We start from the raw sequence: 26,730 nt of genomic DNA on the forward strand, positions 1-26,730 counted from the left end.
CTTTCAATAAACATGTACTCGCTGCGAAGAGAAAAGGTTAAATAGCAATAGAGCAGAGTCGGGTGTCTCTGTGATTTCCCCGTCTTTGTCTGGCTGCCTCTCCCTGTCTACTCCGAGGATATCAATAGACATTTTCAGACGGATACAGTATGTTGTATCAGAGAAGTAGAGCAGCTTTAACCTTTACCAAACACTGGACTCATCACTAATAAGCCTGCTCTTTCATACCTCTCTCCTCTCGCTTAAGCCTTTACCATCCATGATTACACAGTCATTTATATTATTCCTCATACAGGAACTTTTTATACAAGTTGTTGTTTTTAAGGACAGACCCTTTGACCCTCAGGTTATGAGACATTCATTGAAAGAGGAGAGGAAGGACGATCAGAGACATTCAGACAGAATTCACTCTAAAGGCTGAGCTTGAACCCAGATGACACATCTGGAGATCAATCTATGGCTATGTGAACACAGTCACTTTGTGCTGTGTTATTCCTTCATTTGACAGCTCTGGGAGTTCCAATCAGTTATTTATATATAAGGGTAAAGGGAAAACTTCTAAAGGATTGCTGCCCCCTACAGGTTTGGAGGTTAATTCATCACTCGTATCAGAGGGGGCTGTTCTGAGGAGGGAGAAAGACTCAGATATGCCTTTGTGAAAATTCAGAATATGCATGAATATGAGTGACTCAGTGCTTTGTGATCTTTACAAATGATCTCTGAGTGCTTATGTCGTCACACTTTTGTAATGATCTTAATTAAAGTTGACATAAAGAGACAAAGGAATAGGGTAAGAGCGGAGAGGGTGGTAAGAAAAGGGAGATTTAGATGGAAAATGATCTAAATGTAATAATCAATTGAAGTATGGATGGATCGGGGCTAGGTGGGAGTGATCAAAGCAAATGATGTTTGATCATGCCTCAGCTCTCCCCTCAATCACTGAGTCCACTGCATGCTACGGCACAGCTCTACCCGACTTGCTCCTTTTTGGTTTTCCGTTAGCAGAAGTTGTGGATTAAACCTGGTCCTTTTTTTGGTAGCATCTCAAAGTCCAAAGCAAGCTGAGCTGATACTAAAAGGTTGAGTCAAAAAAACGGCAGACCACTGATTGGTCAGAAATAATCATCACTTGACATGCAACATCCTGCACAAACCAGCAATAGTGACCACAAATTGTATATTAATTCGTCCCAGGATTTAAAAATGGCACTTGCCTGAGAATCCCACCTACTCCGAGGGGGTACTATCAGCAAAATGAAAAACTTGGTATCAAATGTGAATTGAACTGAGCCGAACCATGCAGTGGAAATGAGGCATTAGTCTGACACTTTGAGTAGTCTTGAGTAGTCAGAAGACCAGAAAGGCGCTCTATAAGTACAAGTCCATTTACAATTACCTTTTACCATTGTCCCTCTCTTCCTTCACATTATTCATGACCTCAGATGCAATCACCTGCCTGAAAGCAATGACCGCTGTAGTAAAGTTGTGTTATACAACGACCCCAGACACACTTAGACACGTACACACCACCGATGGTCCCACATGGATGCAAAAAGGCACATTTAAGCACACACACACACACACTACACACTTCCAACGCATAGCCAGTGGATGTTATTTATTGTTGGCATTTATCTCCCAGCGTGCAGCACTGTTTGTGCTTACAGCTGCGAGCGACGCTGAGCCTTCAGTCCACATCGCCCGGCTTTGTGGAGTGGAGATTGTTTTTGCAGCTCCCTTTTTTTCCCTGTAATAACCGAGTCAAATGTCACGCTTCGCTGTGCAACAAGCAATGGTAACAGTCAAGAAATGAGGAACCATTCTTGCCTCCTCTTAAAGATGTCCATCCACTACCTGCCACCAGTGATTGAACTCATCAATTCACCTGTTGCGGTGCCATTTCGAGCAGACATAGAAAAAACAAAGGCAGAGGAATGTAATCTGTGACTACCAGTTTATTACATAAGCAATGAGTCGCATGAAATATAATGGAGGCCTGCCAGTGACAAATCATTATAATTCATTATAAAACCCTCGCTACGGTGTAAGTGAATTAGCTTGTTGGTATTAATTCTGTGTCAGCCTGACTGCTGTGATCTTAACTCTTTATACTCTCTCTCTCTCTCTCTCTCTCTCTCTCTCTCTCTCTCTCTCTCTCTCTCTCGTTATACACACACAAACACACACACACACACACTCATTCACTCACAACATATTTTCAATAACACCACATATTCTAAACCGCAAAGCTTGATTATTCACATATGCTTAAGTGCGACGATAACGTTGTCCGTTCTTGCCCTTACATCATTCCATGACCTTAGATGAAGAATATATTTTACTTCTCATAGGACTATGGACCGTGGGGAACAAATGGGCTTGTGAAGCTGCTGTTGTAACACTGTGCACCACATAAGAGCAATTAAACAGTACATTAAAATCCCCTCTTTATGATCATATCACACTTGTCACTGATCCATTAGTAGCTATATCTGCCAAGCAATGAGGATCTTAATTGCACAATTAATTCCGGCCTCTGATTGATGTGACCGCCAAATTTATGCTGGGTTACGCAGTAGACAAATGTGTGGCAGTATTGCTGACAATTATAGCAGACTAATGGTCTGTTTCATAAGTGCCAACCCTGGTGGCCTGGTTTACAATCCTCTGCCATGTTTTTACCACTGGACTTTAATTGAGGCATTTAGGAGTACTGCTTTTGTAATGCAATTGATTTAGCTGAAATCCTATTTAGTCTCTGAAATCATTATATACAGCACAAATGAAAGCACTGGTGCAGTGACATGGATCAGATATCCAAACAAGCACACCATTGTTTTTCTCCTCCAAGTCAAAGCAGTCATCGCTAGTGTTGCATTGCTTTGCACAATTATTCTGAGCAGATGATATCACTGCTCGCTCTTCTTCAGTCCTCTAACAGCGTTGCGCAGCTGGCTTTTGTCGTGGTGCCCATAGCACAGTGATGTTACCATTCATGGCTCAAAGTTAAAGTTGGAAGACAAGAACAGACTTATGAAACTATTGATTCCCTTGCTGAAGAGATCCATTTACCGAGTCGGTAGAGGGGGAAATTAATTGATACAAGGCAGAAGAAAAAAACACGACCCCCTGTCTTTGAAGGCAACAAATGATACACCTATCTATTGAATTAGAGCCAAGTTCACCCATCTCTATTCTTTAATTTACTCTGCAACATAGAATTGAACTGTGTCATTCCTCCAGTGTAGGACAGTTTAATGAAATGTTGCAACGGTAGAACATGGAAGAGCAACATCTTAGCCGAGAACAAAGGCTCCGATATGTGATGCTATCAGGAATATCTGGCATTAAATGCATCTTTAAGGTTACGTGAGCTGTTTTTTTTTTTACTTGAAATTGAATCAGAAACAGTTTTATTACCAAATACTGTGGGTTTGCACATACAAGCAATTTGTCTTGGTGATTAACAATAGAGAGGTGAAGTCTGTCCCCTTCTGGTACCAACCATGGAGGCCTTATTTTGGTAAAAAAAAATACTGTATATATGGTAGTCAATTGCAAGAGAAAAATAATGTTTTGATATTGTTTGAATTGTGCTATGAATCACATGATGTTTGTCAATTTAAAAGAGGATTTTGCAAGACAAAAAAGTCACTGTGTGTTAACATTTAGTTTTGCCCTGGGCGGCAGATTGGTGTGGTGGTTAGCACTGTCGCCTCACAGCGAGAGGGTTCCTGGTTGAATCCGGGCTGGGGCCCTTCTGTGTGGAGTTTGCATGTTCTCCCCGTGTCTGCGTGGGTTTTCTCCGGGTTCCTCCCACAGTCCAAAGACATGCACGTGTTAGGTTAATTGATGATGAGTGTGAATGGTTGTCTGTCTTTGTTTGTCTTTGTGTGCCCTGTGATGGACTGGCATCCTGTCCAGGGTGTACCCCGCCTCACGCCCGATGTAAGCTGGGATTGGCTCCAGCCCACCCTGCAACCACGATAGGTACAAGCGGTTGAAGATGGATTGATGGATGGATGAATCTGCCCTGTGAACGCCATCTCGTTTCGCACAATTTACGTCCTCTTGCTAGCTAGCTAACTTAGCTATGTTCCACAACACATGTAAGGTTATCTTTACCCGATGTTTTTTATCCAGCAACTCTTTTTGTCAGCTGGGAAGTGAAAGAACGAGCAAGACTTATTAATGGTGTGAGTAACATTACATCCCTGTACGAAACACACAGGCATCGTAGTTTCAGCGAGACGTCATTTGTGCGACTTTGGGCTGAGTAGTCTTTCTAATCATGTATTTTCACAGTGTTGTACTTTAACACTTGCATTTGCAAAATGATCTTCTACAATTGTCAAAGATCATATGTGTAATTCATGGCACAATTCAAACAGTAGCATATATAATCTGTCTCTCTCTGTTCACTACCATGTTATTTCTGAAATACGGTCCCATGTTGGTCCACAGGACGGGGAAGGACTTTGCCTCTCTACAGAACAGCTGTAGAGTTGATCCAGGATCAGTTTGTTTTAGTATGAAAAATATACAAATAACGGGAGAAATTAGTTTGAAATTAGTTTGAAATAGTTGCTTCAAAAACATTGTGATATAATTTTGAACTTTCATCTGTCTTTTGGCCTACATCTCTGTTCAGTTCTTTCACTTAAAAGCACAAAACCTTTTAATGCTTTAAGCGCATCATTCAGATGATGATAAAACATTTGGGGTTATTCCACTGAAGTGGTGATAACAGAGTTATCTTGAGCTATCTACAGCCATGCCCCAAAAATGACATATCTGGTGTTAATATAATTAGATGTCTGTTAGAGTAATGCTCTTTCGCTGTAAGGATGATGTAATATGTTGCAGCTTTTGCCAATAAAGTGCCAAAGACAGACTCTTTCTTTTCGCTCTTTTAAGGAGTTTAGTCATATAACAGCAAGTTACTGAGCCATATATAACCTTTCTTTAGTAAAACAACTCAAGATGAGTCATTTCTTTCCGGTAGAGCTGATAATTTAACGTACTGCAACCTTTTTGCAGATATTCACATCTTCGTCGTGATCTACAGTAAAACTGATCAGCTGCGAGATTATAATTGAGTCCAATCAGCAAATTGCTCTAGAAATAGCTGACCCTTAAACTGTGAATCTTTTCTAAAAATACAGTTGAAGCTCAGGTGAAATAAAATAACAGAATTGCTCTAAAGGCGATGGAAGGAGAAGCGTAGAGCTGTGGTTTTGCAACCTGCAATCAGTGAAAGCATCTATGAATTTACGGAAATCTTCAGAACGGTTTGGCAGATGCATCTTAGAAGTCACTTTCTCTTCCACTTTATGGCTTAAAATTCTCTGAAATGACAGGGCATGGTTATCTGGTAGATAAGGACTCCAATGTGTAACCATGGCACCAAAAAGCTCTACCACATCTCAAAAATCACCCTTTCGTCAGCCCACTTTATCCAAATTGTCCACTGAAAGCTTCATACAATTCTTACTTTGCTCTTCCTTCCTGACGTTTACCAGACACTTTCTCCTCCTTTTTTTCCCACTTTGTTCTCTTACTTTTCTTTTGTTTATCACTGACACTGAGTTACATTTCAAGAATGCTGATTAGTCGTTCCTACATAATTAATTTGGCTCCTATAGAAATGTTCTCTGATCAAAGTGCAAAGTTCAGAAACATGCTCTGTCATAATTAAAGTTAATGCTGCCAAGCGTGGTTGAAGACAATGCCAGCCTGGTTAACGATTTCCAAGCGCGTCTCGTCGGCACCACCTGTTTTCGTTTAGCACTTTTCAGCAGCTGTTTCCATAATTATGCTTGCTGTCAGTGCAGGGAACGGGAGGGTGCACCGCAGCATTGTGCTATGCCGATAAACAAGGTAGTTAAAGGCCACTTATGGCGACACAGTCACTCTCCCAAAGGGGATTCAGCGTCTGTTTCCAGAAAATATAATGGGTTGAAGTGTGTATGTGCAGTTGGACATAGCAAAGCACCTTTTATCCACCATTAGCTTGAAATGAGAGGCATCTGCTTCATCATGGGCGTCCGTAGTGTGGTTCCACTGAAACGCCTTTGCAAATGGTCCCAGTTGCCAAGACATAGAAAGTTACCTTTTCATTTTTGATGTTCTCTTTGATTAGATGTAATCACATCCTGAACCACCCTCAGAAACATCTTGTGTCAAGTGTGTATGAGTCTGTTTTTGGTTGCTCACAGTGAGATCCACCCAGTGCCTTCATTGATAGCCAGTAGCCATAACGCATTAGTACAGATCTGATCTGGTCTCAGCTGCCCATAGAACCATAGAACAAGACTTTGTTCTGCTAATGAGCCAAATCAGCTTTCTCATTAGAAAATCCCCTAAGGGTAACAATCCCAGTGTGTGAGTGATGAGTCAAAATATGCTGGATTGCCCAGTGAAGAACATGTAATGTTAGTCCACAAACACTTAAAACCTGCCTCTGCCAGCTGTTACGCTTCATGCCCTTTAGTGTTGTGTAACAGCATCACCTCTCAACCTCTCATCGTACCTGAAAAGGGCTGGATTTGTTTTTAGGCTTAGAGGTATTTAATATTAGTCCCCATTGTCAGAAAATGTTGCGAGGCGAAACACCGGCAAAATAAAATTTGTGTTACAATACTTATCACGCGTGCACCACTTTTGCAATTACACCCTTGGCTGATTTCTTTTAGCCCTTTTAAATTCATTTCCAATGACCTTTATGTTGCTAAATTGGGCCAAGTGTGGAGAGAAGTTTCAAGCAGTGTTAATTGTTTTAGGCAGTGATGTGCGGAGAACTCAGAGTTATGTGTGAATAGAAGTAATTGTGATTCATTTGCACTCTCTGTTTTTCTCTCCCTTTTTTTCTGTTGCTCTGTTTCTCTGACACGCTTGCACACATCCAACACACCTTTCTTATTAGCACGTGATAAGTTAAGTAGAGTAGAAACCAAACAAAAAGGTCTATTAAGCAGGCGGGCTCTTTTGCGAGACTGATGAGCAACACTTTCCTCTCTCTGCCCTCCTGTTCTCCTGCTTGCATCTGTGCTCAAATGCTGCATCTATCGCCCTCCCCTGCCAGGACAATAGACTGTAATGAATGGGTGCTACCCTGTCACAGTGTTAATTAATAAAGGACTTAAGCATATAATGGACTGTGGCTGCAGGGCTGTGTAGGTGAGAACAAAAAGAAAATGACATGGGCTTCGTTTGTGATGAGCTGGCCAAATTGGCCGCCACTTGAGCTATTCAGATGACAATAATGATATTAAAGCCACTCTATTTAAAACTGATTTCATATTAAGTTCGACCTTAATGATTTGTACCTAAAAACAGCACTGCAGCTTTTCTGCACCAGGCAACATTGCGTATTTGTAGCCAGCCATGTTATACATGTGTGTATATATATAGATATATACTTTTAAAAAATATATATTTTTGTTTTTTAAATTTATTTAATTTTTTTGTGACTTTAAAAACCTTAAAACATTTGATGTTTGCGTGACTTTTATTCATCTGAGAACAGACATCTCAGCAGACACTGAAACTGCGGGGTATGCTTCTGCCCAGCTGGATTGTTTGATCCCCTCTTATCCAACTATAATATGTAACATGGCTAAGACAACGATTTTAAGAATACTCATAAACACAGTTTGCACTCTTATTTGTGAATCTAAGGAAGTCAACGTCCTTGCTTCCTGACTGAGGCTCAGGCTACATTAGATCATACTTGTTTGAGTTTTAATGTCACAACGGGATAGTCTAAATGAGATGCTGTAGTTTTAGCTGGAAATGTGACATGAGGCAATGTAATGTCAAAAGTTTGTCTTAAATGTCCTCACAGTCAGGTAGAGTTGGTTCCTGGCTTTAGCAGCTAATTGGGGAGTGAAGGTGATGGAGACATGCAGCCACCATTAGTGAGAGACGCTTTTTCTTGTTGTTTAGGAGATCATTTGGATGAGTCACTCCATTTCCCCTGCCTGTGACTCTACTTGAGTAAATAATTTGATTTGAGACAAACATGTTGAACCCAAGATGATGCAGTCAATAATTCGGCGCTGTGGCCTTAACAGGGGCTTTTTTTGAACAGCTTTTTGATTTAAGCATGCAATCATTTCAGTGTTTTAAATCAATTCGTCTATTGCCAGTACTCTTGATCTCTGTCCCAGGTGCATAAACGGGGCTGTGCTTGGAACAATAAGGTGACTTTCTTTTTACTCCTGTTCAGAGGTAGTCGAAATCCAGCTCTGCCTGAGCTGAATTGGTGCAACGAGGCCTGTCAGGCTGCCTGACAAACTCATTCTTGGCTAGCGGCGCTTGTTCCTGTCCGATGAAAATGTTACACTGCTCTCTCATTTTCTGCCTCGGCCCGCTTTTCCCATAACACAGCTCTGAGTGGGTGGTTATTCTGTCATCATTTTGAACGAAAGCATGCGCACACACACACACACACACACAAACACACACACACACACACACACACACACACACTGTTATACAGACTCAGACAGGGTCCATCCAAAGTAATTTTTTTCATCCAATGCATTACTATTTTCAACTGCTGGGCTAAAAGCATCTCCAGGGACACAACTCATAGCTACTATTTATTTATTTTATTCTGATAAAACATCTTCATTAAAAATAAACACTGACCCTGACAATGACACACAAGGCCATTGAACCACAAGTGTTCTTTTCAGAATGGAAATTGTATGAAGAAGAATTACTTTATTTATCCCGCAACGGGGGAAATTTAATTTTTTCACTATTATTATTATTCATATTACACACACACAGGCCCGAAATACACACACATGCACAGACAGTACCTACACATGCAATTAAGGAGAGATGTTAGAGCGAGGGGGCTGCCAGTGACCGGCGCCCCGAGCAGTTGGGTGCCTTGGTCAACAGGACCTTGGCAGTGCCCAGGAGATGAACTGGCATCTCTCCAGCCACCAGTCCATGCTCCATACATGGTCCACACAGGGACTTGAACCAGCAACCCTACAGTTCCCAGCCAAGTCACCTATGGACTGAGCTACTGCCGCCCCAAACGTATGTTTGTGCTGCGTTGCTATTGGCTTGAATTGGAAACCAACTGATCACATTTTACGAGTATTTAACATAGTGTTTTTGTCCGGCAGAAATCTGCTGGCAGGGCACTGGGGTGCGCTTCACCCCAGGATTTCAAAACGCCGGGTTTACGTCTATGACAACAACATTAACGTTAGCTAGGTAGCTGGCTTAACACTACATCAATAAACTTACAATACGTACAGTGATAAAAGTACAATAGAAACATTCAGTGTCCGGCCTATTTGCTCCCACAAGTGGGCTTTTCTGTCTTTGACCCCTTTGACATCGAAGTCTCAAACAGGGTTGAAAGGACCGACTGCCGACTGACGGACGATTTGAACAACATGTTTATGTTTGAGGTCTGTCAGCGGAGAACATGCAAACTCCACTCCAGCCCAGATTCAAATAGGCGTCCATGATGAATAAAGTAGTTAACTTGCAGATGACCGGGCGGTGTAATGGACAATGTAATGTTGCTGTATGTGAACATAAAAGGCTGCTGAATGAGAGTGGTGTCTCTCAGAAACAGCTCACAAACAAAGCCACAATAAAAACAGATGTGGTGTGGAGCGGACTGGCAGTACTACGGTCTGTGCAGCAGCTCAGACACAATGCTTGCTTTAACATTGATCCGATGTTCAGCTCTCCTCCAGCGGACAGGGAAGCGAAGAAACGCCAGCCTAAGTAGAACAATCATGTGGCCGTTATGCATTGTTCCCAGTGTGACCCCGGCTGTATCTGAATTGTCATGACCACGGATCAACCCATGTTTTATTGTTTTATCTTTTTGAAGATCATTTTTTTGGCCTTTTTTTCGATAGGACAGCAGGAGATTTGACAGGAAATGGGAGAGAGAGGGGCCGACATGCAGCAAAGAACTTTTAGCCTCTGTATATGAAGCGCCTGCTCTAACCACTGAGAGCCCCGGGATCAATCCGTGTTGATTGGCTTGGTTTTAATTTACAACAGGAGGGTTGAACAAGGGTCATATAACCTTGGTCTGAACCCAGGTCCTTGATGTGAAAGAGGTACTTGTTTGTGATATTTTCCTGAAGCAACAGTGACAACACCAGCACTTTTCTGAAAAGTTCAGTATTTTCAACTACAAGTGCTCCAACCTACCACAAAAAAATGCTATGTAGACACTCAGCCTATGGTTGTTTCAACATAACAGCTGTCAAAGCTTTCTTTGCCGACACGTCTGACTTGATGTCTTTATAAGCTCCAAACAAGAATGGAAGTTAAACATCAATGCCTGTATGTTTTTTCCTGCCCCGATCTGCTTCATTGAGCCATCTGAGGGGAAGAAAAGGGTCATTTCCTGACAAGAGCCGGTGATTTCTGTAATCGAACCGGAAGTGATGAAATGCAGCCCGATCAAATGAATTCCAGCAATCTGAATTTTCTGTGGGATCAGTCATGCACAAAGCCCAGTTGGCAAGTTGTACAGACAGGTATACGGCTATTTTAAAAGCGAGAGAAGAAAAGCAGGGATAGAAAAGGGGGCAGATAGGAGGGCCGTCTGGAGAATAGGGGCTCAGTCAGAGGGTGTTGAAAAGAGCCTCCACCTGAACGCACCGCTGCATCCTAATAACTCCTCAGCCTCCAAAAAGAAAAAAAAAACACACACCTTATGCTCTATCTTTCCCTCCTTTCCTCTGCTTCACTCTTTATCCGAGCAGCTGTGAAGGGCACACACCTGGCTGCCATCCATCTGACTGTGTGTGCACGCGTGTGTATTGATGTGAGTCTATTTAAAGAGGTCTTGCGGTGGGTTTCTGGGGTTGATTGCTTTCACCGCCAGTATTGTTCATGTGGATTCGGCTGCCATGGCAATAACTACGCACGTGCAGTACAATCTGGCCAATCACAGTATTACAGCACTGCTCTCAGGCTTTCTCTTGAGCAGGCATGTAAATAAGACAGCTCTTAGACCTGAATAGAAGACCTGTTACCTCTTTCTTAAATTATACAGAGAAAGTGTCTCATTTTCTTTGATCAAACTGTGAGGGAGGAACAACTGTGGCCTGAGATCAAAGCTCTTAGGTTCAGCACATTTTACAGTTGCAGCATGTTGGCTATAGCTCAAAGATCTTTGCTAGGCACCAGACCACTGTATGGAAAGGATTTTTAAATCATTCTTAAATCTTTACCAGGTTTTCCCGTAGTCAACATAAGACAGGAAGTGCCAGTTATTTGATGCATCTGGTGTTCTCTCTACACCATTAGCTTTCTCTCACACCTCTTTTCCCCTTCTGTTTGGCTGCAAGGGGTGAAAGAAGCAAATGCTAGTCCTTTTGTTATATTTTCCCAGATGCTCTTTGTTAGACACCAGTTGTAATTGTCAGAAAAGAGACTGAAGTGGTTGTTTGATGGACTACTTTTGAGCTGAATTGATCATGCTGGGTGGTAGACACTCAACGGTACTCTGTCACACCTCGCTGGCAGCTGAAATGAACCACTTTTTGTGCACCATGCAGGAAGACCTGCAGCATCAGCCCTTTGACAAAACACTGCTGTGGTCATTTTCAATGAAAGGCCCATGGATCACACAGGGAAGGAGGATGAGGTTCTTAACATGTCACAAAATATTCTTCAAAAGGGTGTTGTTCAAAGGAAGCCACTGTTGTTTGAGCATCAAATTGCTACCTGGTGCTTTCAAAGTTCTCCGCTGTAAACTACAGTTCCTACACCGAGCTCATGACGGTGGAAAGGAATTAGCAGCGCTCGGCTAGACAGTACGGCCAATTGACGATGGCAGCCCTGAGATATGTGACATGCTTGCCATCCATTTGCTTTCTTCTCCTGCCCCCTCATCTTTTTGCCTCTTTATCTTGTCTGCTGCTTGCTTTCCATTTTCTTGTCATTCACCATCTCCGTTTTTTTCTATTATTGTTCCACTAGTCTCTGTCTTTTTTTATTCTCTTTGTTTTTCTGTCTTTTCTGCAAAGTTTAAGTTAGACACTTCACATAGAGATTTGAATGCTACAGTGACATTGTTGTTACGTCAACAATAGTTTGCCAACTTTAGTCGGTGAGTGGAGTCATCGGCCCAAAAGACTGAAAGTTGTGTTCAAGTTTCTGTGCCCTTTTTCACTTAAAAAAAGTTTATTGTCATGTCAGTAGGGCCATAGCCATGAAAAAAATCCACTTTAGTTGTTTTTTGAAAACAAACACCTATCTAATCTCTCTCTCGCTCTCTCGCTCTCTCGCTCTCTCTCTCTCTCTCTCTCTCTCTCTCTCCTTAATACCAACAGCAGCAAGAGGAAGATGACGTGGTGTTAACCTCTGATGGTACACAAGAGTTCATGACCTTTGAGATCCCACTGAATGACTCGGGCTCAGCAGGCCTGGGGGTCAGTGTCAAGGGTAACCGGTCCAAGGAGAACCACGCTGACTTGGGCATCTTTGTGAAATCCATTATCAATGGAGGTGCTGCTAGCAAGGCAAGTACCTACTCCCACCCACTTGTGTTCTGACCACAAAATCTGTAGTACATCGAACAGACATTTGAGGCTCTCTCCAAAAACAAGTCCATTCCTATAGACCCCCCCACATTAAATTGTAATGGTTGTGGCTTATAAGTCACCAGTTTTATTAAGGCATAAAGTTCTGCATAATATAGGGTGCAAGCTTCATTCGGCCCGCTTCACAGCTCCCCAGCTCCCCAGTTGCTTCCAAAAACCTATGGGTGATGTTACATAGACTTTGTCCATGTTATATGCAGTCTCTGGCTTTGACCATTACCTCCATTGATTTCATTCATTGTTGACTCCGACCGGTAAATACAAAGATGTCGTGGACCACCATGCTGCATGGATACAAAGTCCTTTTCATGTAGATTTTGAAGTGGTCACTTGATGTTTATGCGGTTTTCAGTGGGGCAACAATGTTCTAAAATACTTTATTATCCACATTTAAGTGTTCATAAATAGCAGTGGTTTGTTATGTAAGTAACACATTAAAATGTTTTTCCAGAGAAAATGAATGAGGAAACAAGATTATGATCTTTAATTTATTAGGATTTTCTGGGAGAAAGGGTACATGTGATTCTTGAAATGGCGTCTGAGGAGCAGCTGCAGAATGTACTGGTTGTTCGTGTTCAAATTTAACGATGACAATACTCAGAAGAATTTAAGTATTTTATGACTTTTCTATGATGGTGTTTGTCTGCAGGATGGCCGTCTACGAGTCAATGACCAGCTCATTGCAGTCAATGGGGAGTCGTTGCATGGGATGACCAACCAGGACGCCATGGAAACGCTGCGCACATCCATGTCTGTAGAGGGCAACAAGCGAGGAATGATTCAGCTCATTGTGGCTCGGCAGGTGTCCAGAAACAATGAGGTAGCCTAACACTCAGGAGGAGTCACGCTGATGTGTTACAGACTAATTGGCATCACAAGGAGTCCATTTTAATTGCTCTGACTTTGAATATTTCTTTCATCTAATATTGTTACTAGTAAGAAGCTACCAAAACTCCAAGTGGGATTGTGTGTGTTCACTTCCCTCAGGTGATCACACATTCAGTATAAAATATATGCACAAACTCACATTATTTAAATCCTGTCTGTGGACATGTTGAAGAGATATTGAATGAAGAAGAGGAATGGCTACATTTTAACTACACTGAATGATAAATGAGAGTAGCTTTTCTAGCTTGCCACTGACCCTAATCTATCCCCCATTGGTTCTTGTTGCTTCGAGATAGCTAGAGAAGGACCTTTATTAAGCGACTACACCGCCATGCAAATCTTCAAACAGTCCCATTTCCTGTGTGAGATGGGTGATACCGTCTCCCATTTCCCTCCATTCTCTGTGTTTTTCTTTGCCCACGGTGGGCCTTGATATGCTATCTAAGAAGCACTCCACTGAGTTATGATTGACAGGCATGTGGAATTACACTATAGGATAGGCAGATAAAGGAATTTCTAGTGTTGGTAGGTGGATATTTGTCATTAGGCAACAGTCTCATACATTGAGGCGAGGGGATTTCAACCTCATGAAAAGCCTGTGGTGATACTGAACTAATCGCAGCCTTCTTCCTTTGAAACTGTATTCTATCACAAACTAGAGTAACAGCCAACATTAATGCAAACATGATTTTGCAAAATGTAGTATGCTAAGCACAGTGTGAGTGTATTTCAGAATTGTGGATTCATGTGTGAATACAACACACTTGCACACGTCCACTCACCCTGCAGCCAGAGGTTGTAGATCAGGTTTGATTAGTGTTGCTGTGACTCTAATTGGAGCCTGTGTCCTGTGGCTGTGTGTCAGTTTGGAGTACCATGCTGAGCCCCAGTCCCCCCTCTCTGCCCTTCACCCTCCCTGCAAACCCTTATCCACTGAGTGCCCTGTCTGTCTCTCTTCTCACACATCACCCCCTGATGCCCCATCTCCTTATTTTTGTGTTATTGTCAGTTTCACCCCTACCTTGCGATGTTGAAAAACCAGCTTCCAAACTGCGTTACTACAAAATTTACATCTTTGGAACGCCACATTATGTTCATTTTGCACTAAAGTTCTTAATAAATAAAAAAAATACTTTTTTTACGAAGTATTTAATATACACATAAGTATACAAAAATAGCCTCAACCATGTGGTTATTTCATAAAGACTATTTATTCACTGAATGACCAGAGAACATGCTATGTCTTGATATACTGTGTATCGTTAACAGGATGTGAAATTAGCGATATCCGGATAGAATATTATGGTCATGTCACCCAGCCCTAAATCGTGGCATTACTGTTTACCATAACAATTAGGGACTGTAAGCCTCTGGCAGCAATTTTCTAAATTTTACATTGGACTCTCTCCAAGCTGCATACATCTGCTAGATTGCTTTATGGCAAATGAAACCATATTTGCAAATAAAACAAAGTGCTAGTTGAAGCTCATTAGATACAGCTGGATAAGTCTCACGTGTATATTAGCTGTTGTAAAATGCAGTTTGTTCAAACAAAGACATACAGTGCAGTACCAGAGAGAGTAACCACTATTTATCTTAAACAGGAAGCAGCTGCTTTAATGGGGAATGTGGTTACACTGAGAAACATGTTCCTCATAACAACTTTAAAAATGCATTACCCTATGAGTTGTTCCCCATGTTATGTTTCCCATCACTCAGTTGAGCCCTCTTCTTCTGTCCGAGCTCAGACCAATGACACTGCGTGGAATAGAATGCAGCCCTGTCATTCATTTGAAGGAGCCCTAACGCAGAGACGTTTAATACAAAAGTTCAACGTAGCTCAACTTTTTCTGCATTTATACGTGATGTCATAGTTAGGGTTGAATTACTGTGCACCTCCATAATTCTACCGTTTACCTCATAATTGTTGTGATGAAAGATAAAACAATAATGGTCACTTTTCAGTGCAGTAAAAGCCTTTCCTTATAATATCACAAACCACTGTGCATTGTTTTTGCATATTACAGCCCTTGACATTAATGGATCTATTACTCAAACTTAACTGAATTGTATTTCATCTTTTCAGCGATACCTAAAGCACCTTGTTCACACAAATGCAGCCCCATGCATGTTTCAAACACAGGGCTGTTTTCGGTCCACACAGCTTTGTCTTTTCTCTCTGCCTCACCCATCCACCCTGTCTCTTCCCTCCCCTCCCCTATCCAAACTAGGAGAAAGGACACACGTCCCTTGGGGGAAAGCTCAGCCCCAAGGTTCAGTGCGTTCTATCACTTCGGTCCAGTCACTCTCCTGCACTCTTTAATCCCTCACCAGCAGGCAGACAGGTAGACAGATTGACACGGAGTAGACAGTTAAGGTCACAAACATATTTTCAGAAATGGCAAAAATATATATTTTTTCATGTTACACTATCACTATGTAGGTAGAAGGATGATGTTTTTGAATTCGAGTTTGAATGTACTTTTAGAAGAACAAATTAGTGTAACTTGAAATTCACTTTAACATCAGTTGCTATGAGACAACATATTAATGATGCGTGGTGCGTGAAACAAAAGGAGAGGTGCATTTTAGATTCCACCAATACAGGCAATCTTTCACTACTGAAGATGCATTGTTTTCAGGAGGCTTATTGGTTTGAAGAAGTGCCACAAAGTCACTAGAGGAGATTTTAATAAACTCAAGAGTAGAGAAAAGATAAGATTGTAAATGAAGAATTTAAGGTCAGTTGCCAAACCTCAAATAAGAAAAGCAGAAGTTAAATGTGCTCCCGGCAGTTACAACCACCTCCCCCTTCTCCCCTGCTCTGCTGTGTTGGCCAGGCAGATATGCGGGGAGCCAGCACCAGTTTGCCACTGTCACCCAGCCGTATGGGAGTGAGCACTGGAGGCCACCATTGAAATGAATCTGATCCATCACTGTCTGCAGGGGAGAGGAGCTGAGCAGCACGGCCTAATGCATCGGGAGGGGGGCGGGCTTCAGCATATCCAGGCCACCCCACGCGGTGAAAATTGCATTGATTTCATCATTGCTTGGCCCTCTGGGCTAAAGTAGGATCAACTTTTCTTTGTAAAGAGTAGGGTAATGTTTCTTGGAGGTTTAAGCTGGCTAGGTTTGGGTGGGTATTTATAAAAGCAAAACCACACCACTGATCTGGCATCCATTCTAATCTACATGATGTAACTGACAATGTTCAGCAGAAAATGACCCTATAACACATGGATAGTAACATAAAAAACATCTTAATGTAAATATGAAGTGCACTATGACACTCTGTGTGTGTGTGTGTTGACTGTGTGATCGCTCCGAGAACCCTCTACACAATCATTCACACACTTCAACATATTGCCCATGGTCCCCCAGAAGCCCATGTGCTTTCAGCAGGACTTGGGGCTTGATTCATCCAGGTATACTATATCCTCTCAGTGGGAAGACAAGCGTTTCAATGGGCTGCTTCATACTGCTGATGATTACGCCCATGTCTAAGGTGGAGTACATGCTCTATATTTGCTGCCATTAAAGAAGTTGCAATGTTTGGCATTTGCCTTGGGTTAAAATGAGAATTTATTCCCCGACCTTGAATAAAGAAAAAAACACTTGCGTGATGAAGGAAGTCTTAACAAAGCAGAGTGCCCCCCTGTATGAAGACTATTTTTAATGAAGCGCCTGAAGGTCCCTATGAGCCTTTATTCAAAATATGACAAGTATGGACCTTTATTGCTCCTATGTCCAAGCCTAAAAGCACAGTTTTATTGGTATCATCCACAAATTTCGACTCTGGAAACGCAAAAAATAACCGATCTAATGTGTAACAGAGTGAACTGCACCGTGAGGCTCGGTGGAAACAAGGCTTTAGTCAACCGGGCCACAGGATAGCACTGAGTTGAAGAAGCAGAAAGTATAAAGCAAAAAGATCAAAGTAAGAAGAAATGATGAGGCTTCTTAAATGTTCAATATATATTCAGTTAGTTTTGACAGCTTTTGGGAAACCAGCTCTAATACCACTGCCTTATAATGCATTTGATGGGCTTTCAGACAGAAGACAAAGGTAGGCAGGAAAAGTGTAATTCGTACAATTTTGAATATGCTCAGTACACACACACAAGCACAGACACCCACATACACACACTTTACATGCACACACTGTACGGGAACAGTTCCTTTATCCTCTGTTCTAGTTCCACAGATAGCGCTTGTTTGAAAAACTACCATTCTGCCCCAGATAGCCAAGTGATATGATTGGTCTGGGGTAATTTGTTTGAAGCATTGTAATTGCATGGCTGTTTCGGAGGCAGTATAATTTCTCCTTCTATATCTGAGTTCTATTAATATATCGTCACATGTGTTTAAGCAGTTCAACTAATGAAAAGTCATTTTAATTCAATATTTTTCACGGCCAAACTTTCTGAACGTTCTCCATCTTCCATGTTTTTAGGGCAAAGACTGACCCTGGAGTCGCAGACCCAAAGTCTTGTGACTGGATGAAAAGAGATTTGTTGCAGTAGTTTGGTTTTTGAAAACCAGTGTTAGATTTTCAACTATCTGCTCTCCACTTTTTTAAATTTCTTAAAGATTTACATGCATTTATTCAATAATTTGGATATTACCTCTCTGTTTCTGTACCATCAATATTTATCACCATTCTTTTGTGATACCAGGTCTGGTCCTGTTCTATTACCACTGATACCCGGGTCTGTTTAACATTGTGTGTAATACCCAAGTGGATCCCACAAGACCCAGCAGTCCTCAGACAGCACTTGCCATACATCACCATAATGATCTGATGACTATGGTGATAAAAAAAAATGATCTGTGCATGTGCATCTTTGCACAGGCTTGTTAAAATAAGTGTTGCAGTGGCCGGGTTGGATTCCGACCTGTGGTCCTTGCATTTTGCCCCCTGGGTGTGTCTGTGTGTGTTACCGTACTGAGATATTCCTGAATAGATATAGGCTATATAACGTCCTCCTCTCTGTCTGTCACTAACACACTTTTTGACAACTACTGGACATTTTAAGGTGGAGCGTTTTCTTTCATGTTACTTGGTGGATGAGTTGACGCTGTGAATCAAACCAGCGACCTATGTCAAAATGATGACAATCTCTTTGTTTTCATCGTCTTTCTTGAACAACACACACTCTAATAATGGTTGGATAATGGTTGGATCACCAGCAGTCAAAACCAATTCAGTGTTACGTCACCTCCGGAGTCTTGTAAAATGCTCTGGGGTACTTTTTTGTATTAAGACAAACTGAGAGATAGGACTTTTGAGAGGATGTGCCCTGCAACTTTCTCAGTGGCCACATTTCACCTAAATGGAAATGCACTGTATGACAGTGAGTGGACTTTTAAGATGAAATCTTAAGTGGAGTGGATTAGCCACTGTTTAAAGCTGGCTCAACTGTGACATCATTGCAGATCAGGTCTGTTTCAACTGGGTCCGTCCGTATTTCAATCCAATGCTTTCCGGTTCTGCATGGGCCGGAGTCCAAGATTTCAGTCCAAGTCTGATTCAGTCCCAGGTAGTGCATTGCCTGGTCTTTTGGGTTTGGGCACACATCTTTGGACCCGTGAAGACGTTTACCCCCAATAGCAATATTTTTCACTGGCTTGAAAGTATTTTCTTGCCAAAGTGTAGCACAACTGTAATAACTTGCAGTAGTCTGAGGCGAGAGGTGTACTGGATAGGCTGCAGAACAAAAGTATGACCAGTTCCACTCGTGGTCCAGTGACATATGGACCTAATTCATTAGCAGTTCATTTGAATCTTAGGTCTTTAGCTCTCTAGTTGATCAGCTGCCCTCATCTCAACTGTGGCTAAAACTGACAAACTGACTATTGTATGAGAAGAACAAAGAAAACCTCTGATCATGAGACACCATCAGAACTCATTTCAATACAAAGAGGATTATTAGAAAAGGCAAATGTGTGGGGATTTAAAGTTATGTTATGGTATAAAGATGCATTTTATCTCTGAGACCACCCCAGCCTCTCCCTCTTATCCTGCTAATGAACTTTCACTCAGTGGTGGAGGATTGTTTCTGTCTGTTGCAACAGCTGTAGAAGTTCATGACACTACTAAGCTATTTCTCACTCCAACATCTAAAAACAGTCAAACAGGGTGATGATAAGCATGCTTGTTGCTGGGTTTCATTTCTCCGATTTGAAATCCATCACATGACGTACATATACGCCTCTCTGTGCATTTGCGACGTTATTAATGATAAAGATCTCCACCGGGCATCATCTGTTTTTGACAGACTGGCTGTCTTGTGGAGCTTTGTTTGTCGCCCTTCTTGACAGCACTACGGGAACTTGCCAATAGAGCACTGTGTTAATCAGAGCTCAGAAACACACTTCACAACAGAGCCTTTTCTCATTTTCCCTATCTGTGTTTGAAATGCTACACATCTACAGATTGAGTTGAATTTCACAGTGGACTATTTTTACACCGTGGTCCTCCGCCATAGAGTTCTCATGATAATTCATGAAGCCTCTGCCTCGGGACGGCAGTACGATAACTTCTGTCCTTCGCTTCAGATATTTCTTAACTTTTACTTTCATTTTTGTGCTTGTCTCAGCGCAGCTCTTTCTGTCAAGACTACCTCAAGACATAAATGTAAAGCTTTTATGTAAAGCACTCCCCCTCTTTTGACCACTCAAAAGACTTTCCAGTCCAGCAACCCCAATTATGTAAATACCATGTGGGACAAGAAACCACTGCAAAGTCGCCTAGTGCATTTAGTCACCTGAGTAAGTTGTTTCTGGTTTCGTATTTTCTCATTTCCTTAAGCCACTGACATAGTGCCATATTTATAGAAATGCCCAGCGGTGTCTGTTGTTCCTCAACAAATAAACCACGAGTGATGCTGACATTTACTACACTGCTGAGGTTTTGATATGCATGACAGCTAATTACCGTCAATGCTTTAAATTGAAGAAATGTGACAGGCTCCTAACAGCATGATGCTTAAGGATGACAGGACAGCATGAATAGTGAGGTGGGGGGTTAACCCACATTTTTAGGCTGACATGAGGCAGGTTTACAGACAACAGCAAGTTGAATCAAAATTGGGCAATTTAAATATGAAAGGGTTTCACAAAAAAACAAAACAAATGACCATCTCTAAAACAGCTTATTGTTTTATCTGAGGCCATCTTTCTAATTATGACTCAGGAATCACAGTTTACCATATTAATCTATACGCATTAAGGGTCGTGGTCAGGCTGAATCACTGCTTTATTATTGATGAGCAGAAGCAGCAAAGAGCACAGGAGAAAGATCAGAGCAGCCGCTTCTTTACTTCCTGTGTTCACCTTAGCATTGTTGCATCATAGGAGCTTGCAGACATAGTAGCTTACCCTGTGAAGAGAGTGGATACAACAACTTATTCTGTATATGAAAGAGCACCAAAGCAGGATCCTCAGTAGGCCAATGGCCCTGTTTGTAATCAATTCCAAAAGCGTTGCTTGTTAGTCACTAACAGAACGTTTATGCAAAGAGACAAGGGGGAAGGAAGTGGCTGGCCCTAACAAAAGATGCTCACTTGGATGAGAGAGAGGCTGATCGATAGAGCCTTGAGAGAGCTATCAATCAGAGCCCCGGCCTAGTAAATTATGGTTTTATTAGTATTGAGCTGACCACTGCTGGGAGGGACCTTAAAACATTGACATGATGGCCCACATCAGAAGCCCCCCAACTTAATATGGAGTGATTGAAGTCCAGTAATATCATAACTTGTAGGGACTACAGTACTGTACTGTCATAGCAAATAGCAGTGATTCATGGGAAGAGGAGAGGGGGGGCACAAAGCGGTGCACTCTGGGAAATGCAGTTTGCAATGAAGTGGTGACTAAAGTAGATCGCAGAGCAGCAGAAATGCAATTGCAGCGCTGCTGGCCCTCATTCCCAGCCGGCTCTCTGAGGACTAACTCATTTAGAAGCAGCAGGGGAAACTCAATAGGACCAATTGAGAAAGTAATATATTGAATCTGGTGGTTGAGTGGGCTGTTTGGGCATGGTGGAGGACTGTGGAGGTGAGGGGTGTGCTAAAAAAAGTGCTAAAAAGTGTTTTTAAGCAACATTTACACGTGTATGTGAGTACTTATACACACACACATTAATTTCACTTGGCTGAATAGTATATGTGGTGTTCACTTGTAAGCTATATATGATACCATTTTGCTGAGCTAGAGTTTGGCTAATATGAACAGACGACTTTCCACTCTAGACAGATTGCAACAAGAAAGACAGACCTCTATTAAAGAGTGAAAAATGAGATGTAATAGTTTGACTAAGTGGCGTTTGCCAGGTTAAAAATAATGTGAAAAAAATGAATGTATAAATCATTCTGTTTCACAGCATAAATGTGTCAACTCTTGTGACCTTGAACCACAGAAACTGAACAGACTTGACGTACCTGTTGATGGTGCTGTGCTGCAATGGCGTCACAATGGACACTAAAGTAGCTCATAGACAATAATACATAAACATTGCGCATCATGGCCATTACTATACAGTTCTACAATCTACTGTAAAGCTAAATATAAAAAACTACCTTAAACTTTCTTAAAACTAGAAAACTAGCCAGCACACTCTGAAAACGTACTAAAGCTGAACTGAACTGAAACTGACAAGTCAAAAATAGAATAAATAAAACAAAATAGAAAAATCCTCACTCGGCTAGTGGAGCAGTGTAGTAAACAACTCTGAGCTTCTGTTTCAGTGGGAATAAACATGAGCGTGATTGGCTTTCACCTGTTTGTTTCTTGCATTTGCCTACAGTTGAGCTTTCTTAAACTTTCCCCACTGGGTGCCTTTTTAGATCTCCGAAGACACTTATTATGTCTTTAGTTGGAGAAACAGCAGTGGTGAACCGTTAAATCTGACCTGAAGTTATTCTCACATACCCTGCTGTTGTGCTGACTCTCTCTCTGCTTTATTTTTTTTGTGAAATTCGAGTTTTGCTAAGAACTCCAAAAAGACCTGGGCACCTACTGGCATTCAGTGAGGCTCTAGGTGGATGTGAGAAGCTAATGAAAGTGGGGTATCTAGCCAGCAGGGAGGTGAGTTGTGCCTTGGGCAGGATGCAGCAGCTTAAGGATTGTAATTACAGCATTATGGTGGAGGTTGACTGGATTAGGGCCACGGCAACGGGCTGAGACCAGGATAGAAAGCCAGGAAATGCCCATGGACTAGACATTATTAGCCTTAGTTGACAGCTTAAGACTAGCGCTGTCAACACACTGCATCTTCTCCCTCACTGAATACTCAAGGTCAAGGAGATGCTGATGCACAGACAAAACACATTTGTGCATGGATCTGCTTTTACCAAAAAGCATATGAACACAAACACATATGCACATGAATACAAGCATACACACGCTCTCACACTACATTCACACATAGACAAATGACACCTTTTCTTCAACACACCATCACACAGGCATGCGGAGGGAGTCCAATGGGAACTGAGCAGCAGATGATCTTGATTGGACTCACTAAGTCACAGTGCTCTGCCCTTTCCCTCAGTCAACAGGATAATCCACTCTGATAGTTACTAGATTAAGAGGGATTAAACACACAATGAAGTGATGAGAACCATTGGTAAGAAATGACTAAAAATTCAGGATCACAGGATCCACTTTTGCCTCCTTGATCAACTTGAAGCTGCAGTTGTTGGGTTTTAACCTCTAGGTTAAGCTAACTACTACTATTAACTACAACTACTACCACTAACTTGACTTTGGCTTAGCATTGTTAATTCCTCTTCATCGTTCAGTGCATTTTACAGAAATCATGACCACCAAAGCATCGTTCATTCAGATTTACAGGAATAATAAACAACTTGACAACATGGCAACCTGTTTGGTGATCGTCAAATCCGAACATGGGTCCATTCTTTGATTTATATTCTTCTAGTCCGTCAGTGTCTGCCCATCAAAATATTTAAAAAGGTGTTTTGTAAAAATGAATCCAAGTTGTGAATATAGTTATGTGGAGTCGATTGCTAACCCCTGCTAACTTGGTTTGTCAAACAGAAACCAAAGTGGTCCCTACCGAAAGTATATTTTCTTTTGTTTCTGCACAAGGTAATTGGCTATCTTTGTTTTTGTTAGTTTGCTGCCTACAAAATGAAAGTATTCCCAGCTTTTTCTGTTTAGTTTTCACTCTGGCACAGCTCCTGAGGTACAGCAAGGGTTCCCTGTGTGGAACAATACGGCTGCATCATGCTGCATCATGCTGCAGAAGCTGTCAATAGCTGCGGCACAACAAAGCATTTTAATTCTTCTTATGTGCCACTTTTGACGACGGATGCTCATGCTAAATATCCAATTGTTCTACTGTTCATGTCATTACTTTATTAGCCTGCTGCCTCTGCTACAGAAGTGACAAAAAGCATCCGTTCCTGCATGGGCATCAAAATATATTCCCTTGGAAAAGACCTAAATGTTGCTGTGATATCCAATCACGTGACACCAGAGAAGGCAGATTTGACATGAAAATGTTTGTCATCTACTAGTCAGCAAACATTCATAAGTCAGTAAACATGCACAGTTTGCTAAATCATTAGCATGCACAGAGGCGTACTTAATTAATACTGGATACACACAGATTTAATAGATGCCATTTTGCATCTGTGTTAACTTGACTCCAAAGTCTATTTGCAATAGAAGCAGATGAATATTTTTAAAATGAGCCTGTTCAGGGCTCTGAGATAGAGGGAGACAGCTACATAGGTGTCTTCCTGAAATCTATTCCTCTCAATACTTAGTTTTCATATCATTTAGTTCTCAGATGCTCCACTCTGTCCACACTTTTCCCTACGCCTTACCTGAAACACTCCATCTTACTTCTTTTCAACTCAAGACAGATCTGAAGTAGATTAAAAAAAGAGTGCAGAGAAGGGTTGAGTAAAAGGGAGACAAGCGAGTGGAATATATCTTTATTTAGACAATTTGAGCTTTATTGAGTCTGAATCATCCGGGGACAGGCTGTTTATTATAAGGCTGGCAGTGGTCGTGGTTGTGATTGTAATTGTGTTGACCCAGCCGCCCATTTCACACACACACACACACACACACACACACTCACACACACGCATGCACTTTCCACACTCTCTTATCAACATGCTGTTCCGATAAAGTCCGCCGCTCTAAACCTCATTAAACCTCTCATTTATATTAAACAGCAGATAAGTCCCTCTACCCTGCTTTGCGTCTTCCAGGGTACGCTACTCCCCCGAGGAGACGTCTTGGCAGCACCCACGCTGCACTCGGGTCTGAGCTCCCACAATCCTCCTCCTCCTCCTTCTTGTTATTCATTCCATTTATTTACTGAAAACTCCCCACTACCTCCTCCTCTTCTCTCCTCCTGCTCTCCAGTCTTCTTGCTGCATTTGTTGTCAGATCTTTTACTTCCCTTTCTCTTGGCCATGAGCCAGCAGAGTGTTGTGAGACATCAATATTAGCCAGGGCCTCCTAGTTTAAAGCATGCTTGAGGTACAAAGTTGAACTGTGCAAGACTATCTAGCTGTAAGGGAGCTATCTGTAATAGGTCCTGTACAGGGAGTTCTTCTCCAGTGCATTCCCCCGGCTGCCCACAGGCTGCTATGAAGCATTGTGGGAAATAAGCTTTATTCTCTAACTCTCTGCACGTGGATATCAGATTTCTTTTCCTCTTTATTCCTGACTCCTGTTGCGGTAGCTCGATTTTCTCCATCCTAAAAATACCCAATTTGACAGACTATTGGCTTTTGAAGACCGGACAGAGTACCTGGGTTCAGTGGTTCCAGATCCAAAGACTAACCGCTAACTGTGTCCCCCTGCCAAGACTGGCATATGCACTGAGTGTACAGTGGGCTCAATAACCAGCAGTGCGACGTATCGACCACATGGCAAATGTCACTGGTCCATTTACTGGGGTTCATTGTTAAAGACAGCTGTCTATCGGCCTATGGGAAATCCATGGAGCTTTATCCAGCTCGGACTACTACAGGAGCCGTTTCACACTGATGAGCCAGAAAATTCCGATGTAAGCTAGGGTGGACACTGAAGCCCCAGCCCCGGAGTAGTGATAGCATCACATTAGGAACCATGCTGTATTAAGTGTGTGAATTTGTTTGCGTGTATGGCTTCCTGTTTATATGGCACGTACACATTGCTAAAATAATCCATAAATGATCAATTCAAAACATGATTTGTTCAAGTTTTAATTGATTATTTCAAAGACACAATTCATGCAAACAATGACTGGAACCTTCGTTTAGTCTTAATGTGGTTTACAGGGCTTTTAATATACAGCAATATACTGTATATAGTCATTAATGCTCTTTAATGCTGTTAAAGGTTGTGCTAAATTCTATATTTGCTCAAATTTTCTGTTGAGTATACCACAAGGGCTGTATCTTTAACCTGAAAGACACAGCAGCGCAACCTTCATCGCTAATTTCAGACAGGCGTAGTCGTCATTTTCATGTCCAGTGTCTATGTAGTGTATGTAGCAGTTGTACTTTTCTGTTTGTTGCTGTTAAAATGAGATGTGGTCAGGTGCATTGCTCTCTTAAGGCAGCAGAAAGTGTTTGTGCCATTGATCAACAAAAAACTGGTCTAAAGTCAGAGGCTCAGTTTTTTCCTCCTACGTATTTACACAATGCATTAGTCAAAGTAAGATTAGTGATTCATGGACTATTAATGCTATTTATCAGACTAAATCAGCCCCATGCCTTCTCTTCATCTCTCTCATGGTTTCTGTAGGAACCCCCTGGCAGTCCTACGAGTTTAGAGCATCCTGCAAACTCTCTACTAGACAACCATGAGCGCCGAATTTCCAACTCCCTCTATGAAACCATTGAAGGCTTGGACGACAACTCCACACCGACGGCTAATATGATGGGACGCATTGGTAAGTTATATATCAGCAAGTTTCTTTCACTTTCCCGCTTCACCTTTGTGTTTCTTTCTGCCTCTAATAGACAAAATCTATCCATGAATTGGATTGTTTTATTTTAGGCCAATCACTCCCCTTTCACATTGATGGGAAGTGGGGTTGACCTGCTAACCTCATGCTCATCGGGTATATTGTCCCCCTGAATTGGCCCTGTCTGTAAACTGACATTCCCTGATCAATTTTAACATCCCCCCCCAGCGCCTCTGTGCTTCTGCTCCTTCCCTTCCCCAAACAGCATCACCTTCAAAGCCTCATCACCCCCTCAAT

The 26,730-nt window shown here is 41.9% G+C and overlaps 1 protein-coding gene across 3 annotated transcripts in view; it reads left to right on the forward strand.

The window, feature by feature from the left end:
* LOC310963228 (partitioning defective 3 homolog) overlaps window positions 1-26,730 on the forward strand; it is a 365,271-nt gene that overhangs the window by 187,049 nt on the left and 151,492 nt on the right. For 2 of the 3 annotated variants that reach the window (XM_083935934.1, XM_083935936.1), the window contains exons 13-15: window positions 12,339-12,527; window positions 13,258-13,428; window positions 26,271-26,418. In XM_083935934.1, the coding sequence (XP_083792060.1) occupies window positions 12,339-12,527; window positions 13,258-13,428; window positions 26,271-26,418 (508 nt within the window). The remainder of the gene's footprint in view (window positions 1-12,338; window positions 12,528-13,257; window positions 13,429-26,270; window positions 26,419-26,730) is intronic. The other variant, XM_083935935.1, reaches the window with a different exon arrangement.

Source organism: Echiichthys vipera (genome assembly GCF_963691815.1).
Source record: "Echiichthys vipera genome assembly, chromosome: 21".
Taxonomy (NCBI): domain Eukaryota; kingdom Metazoa; phylum Chordata; class Actinopteri; order Perciformes; family Trachinidae; genus Echiichthys; species Echiichthys vipera.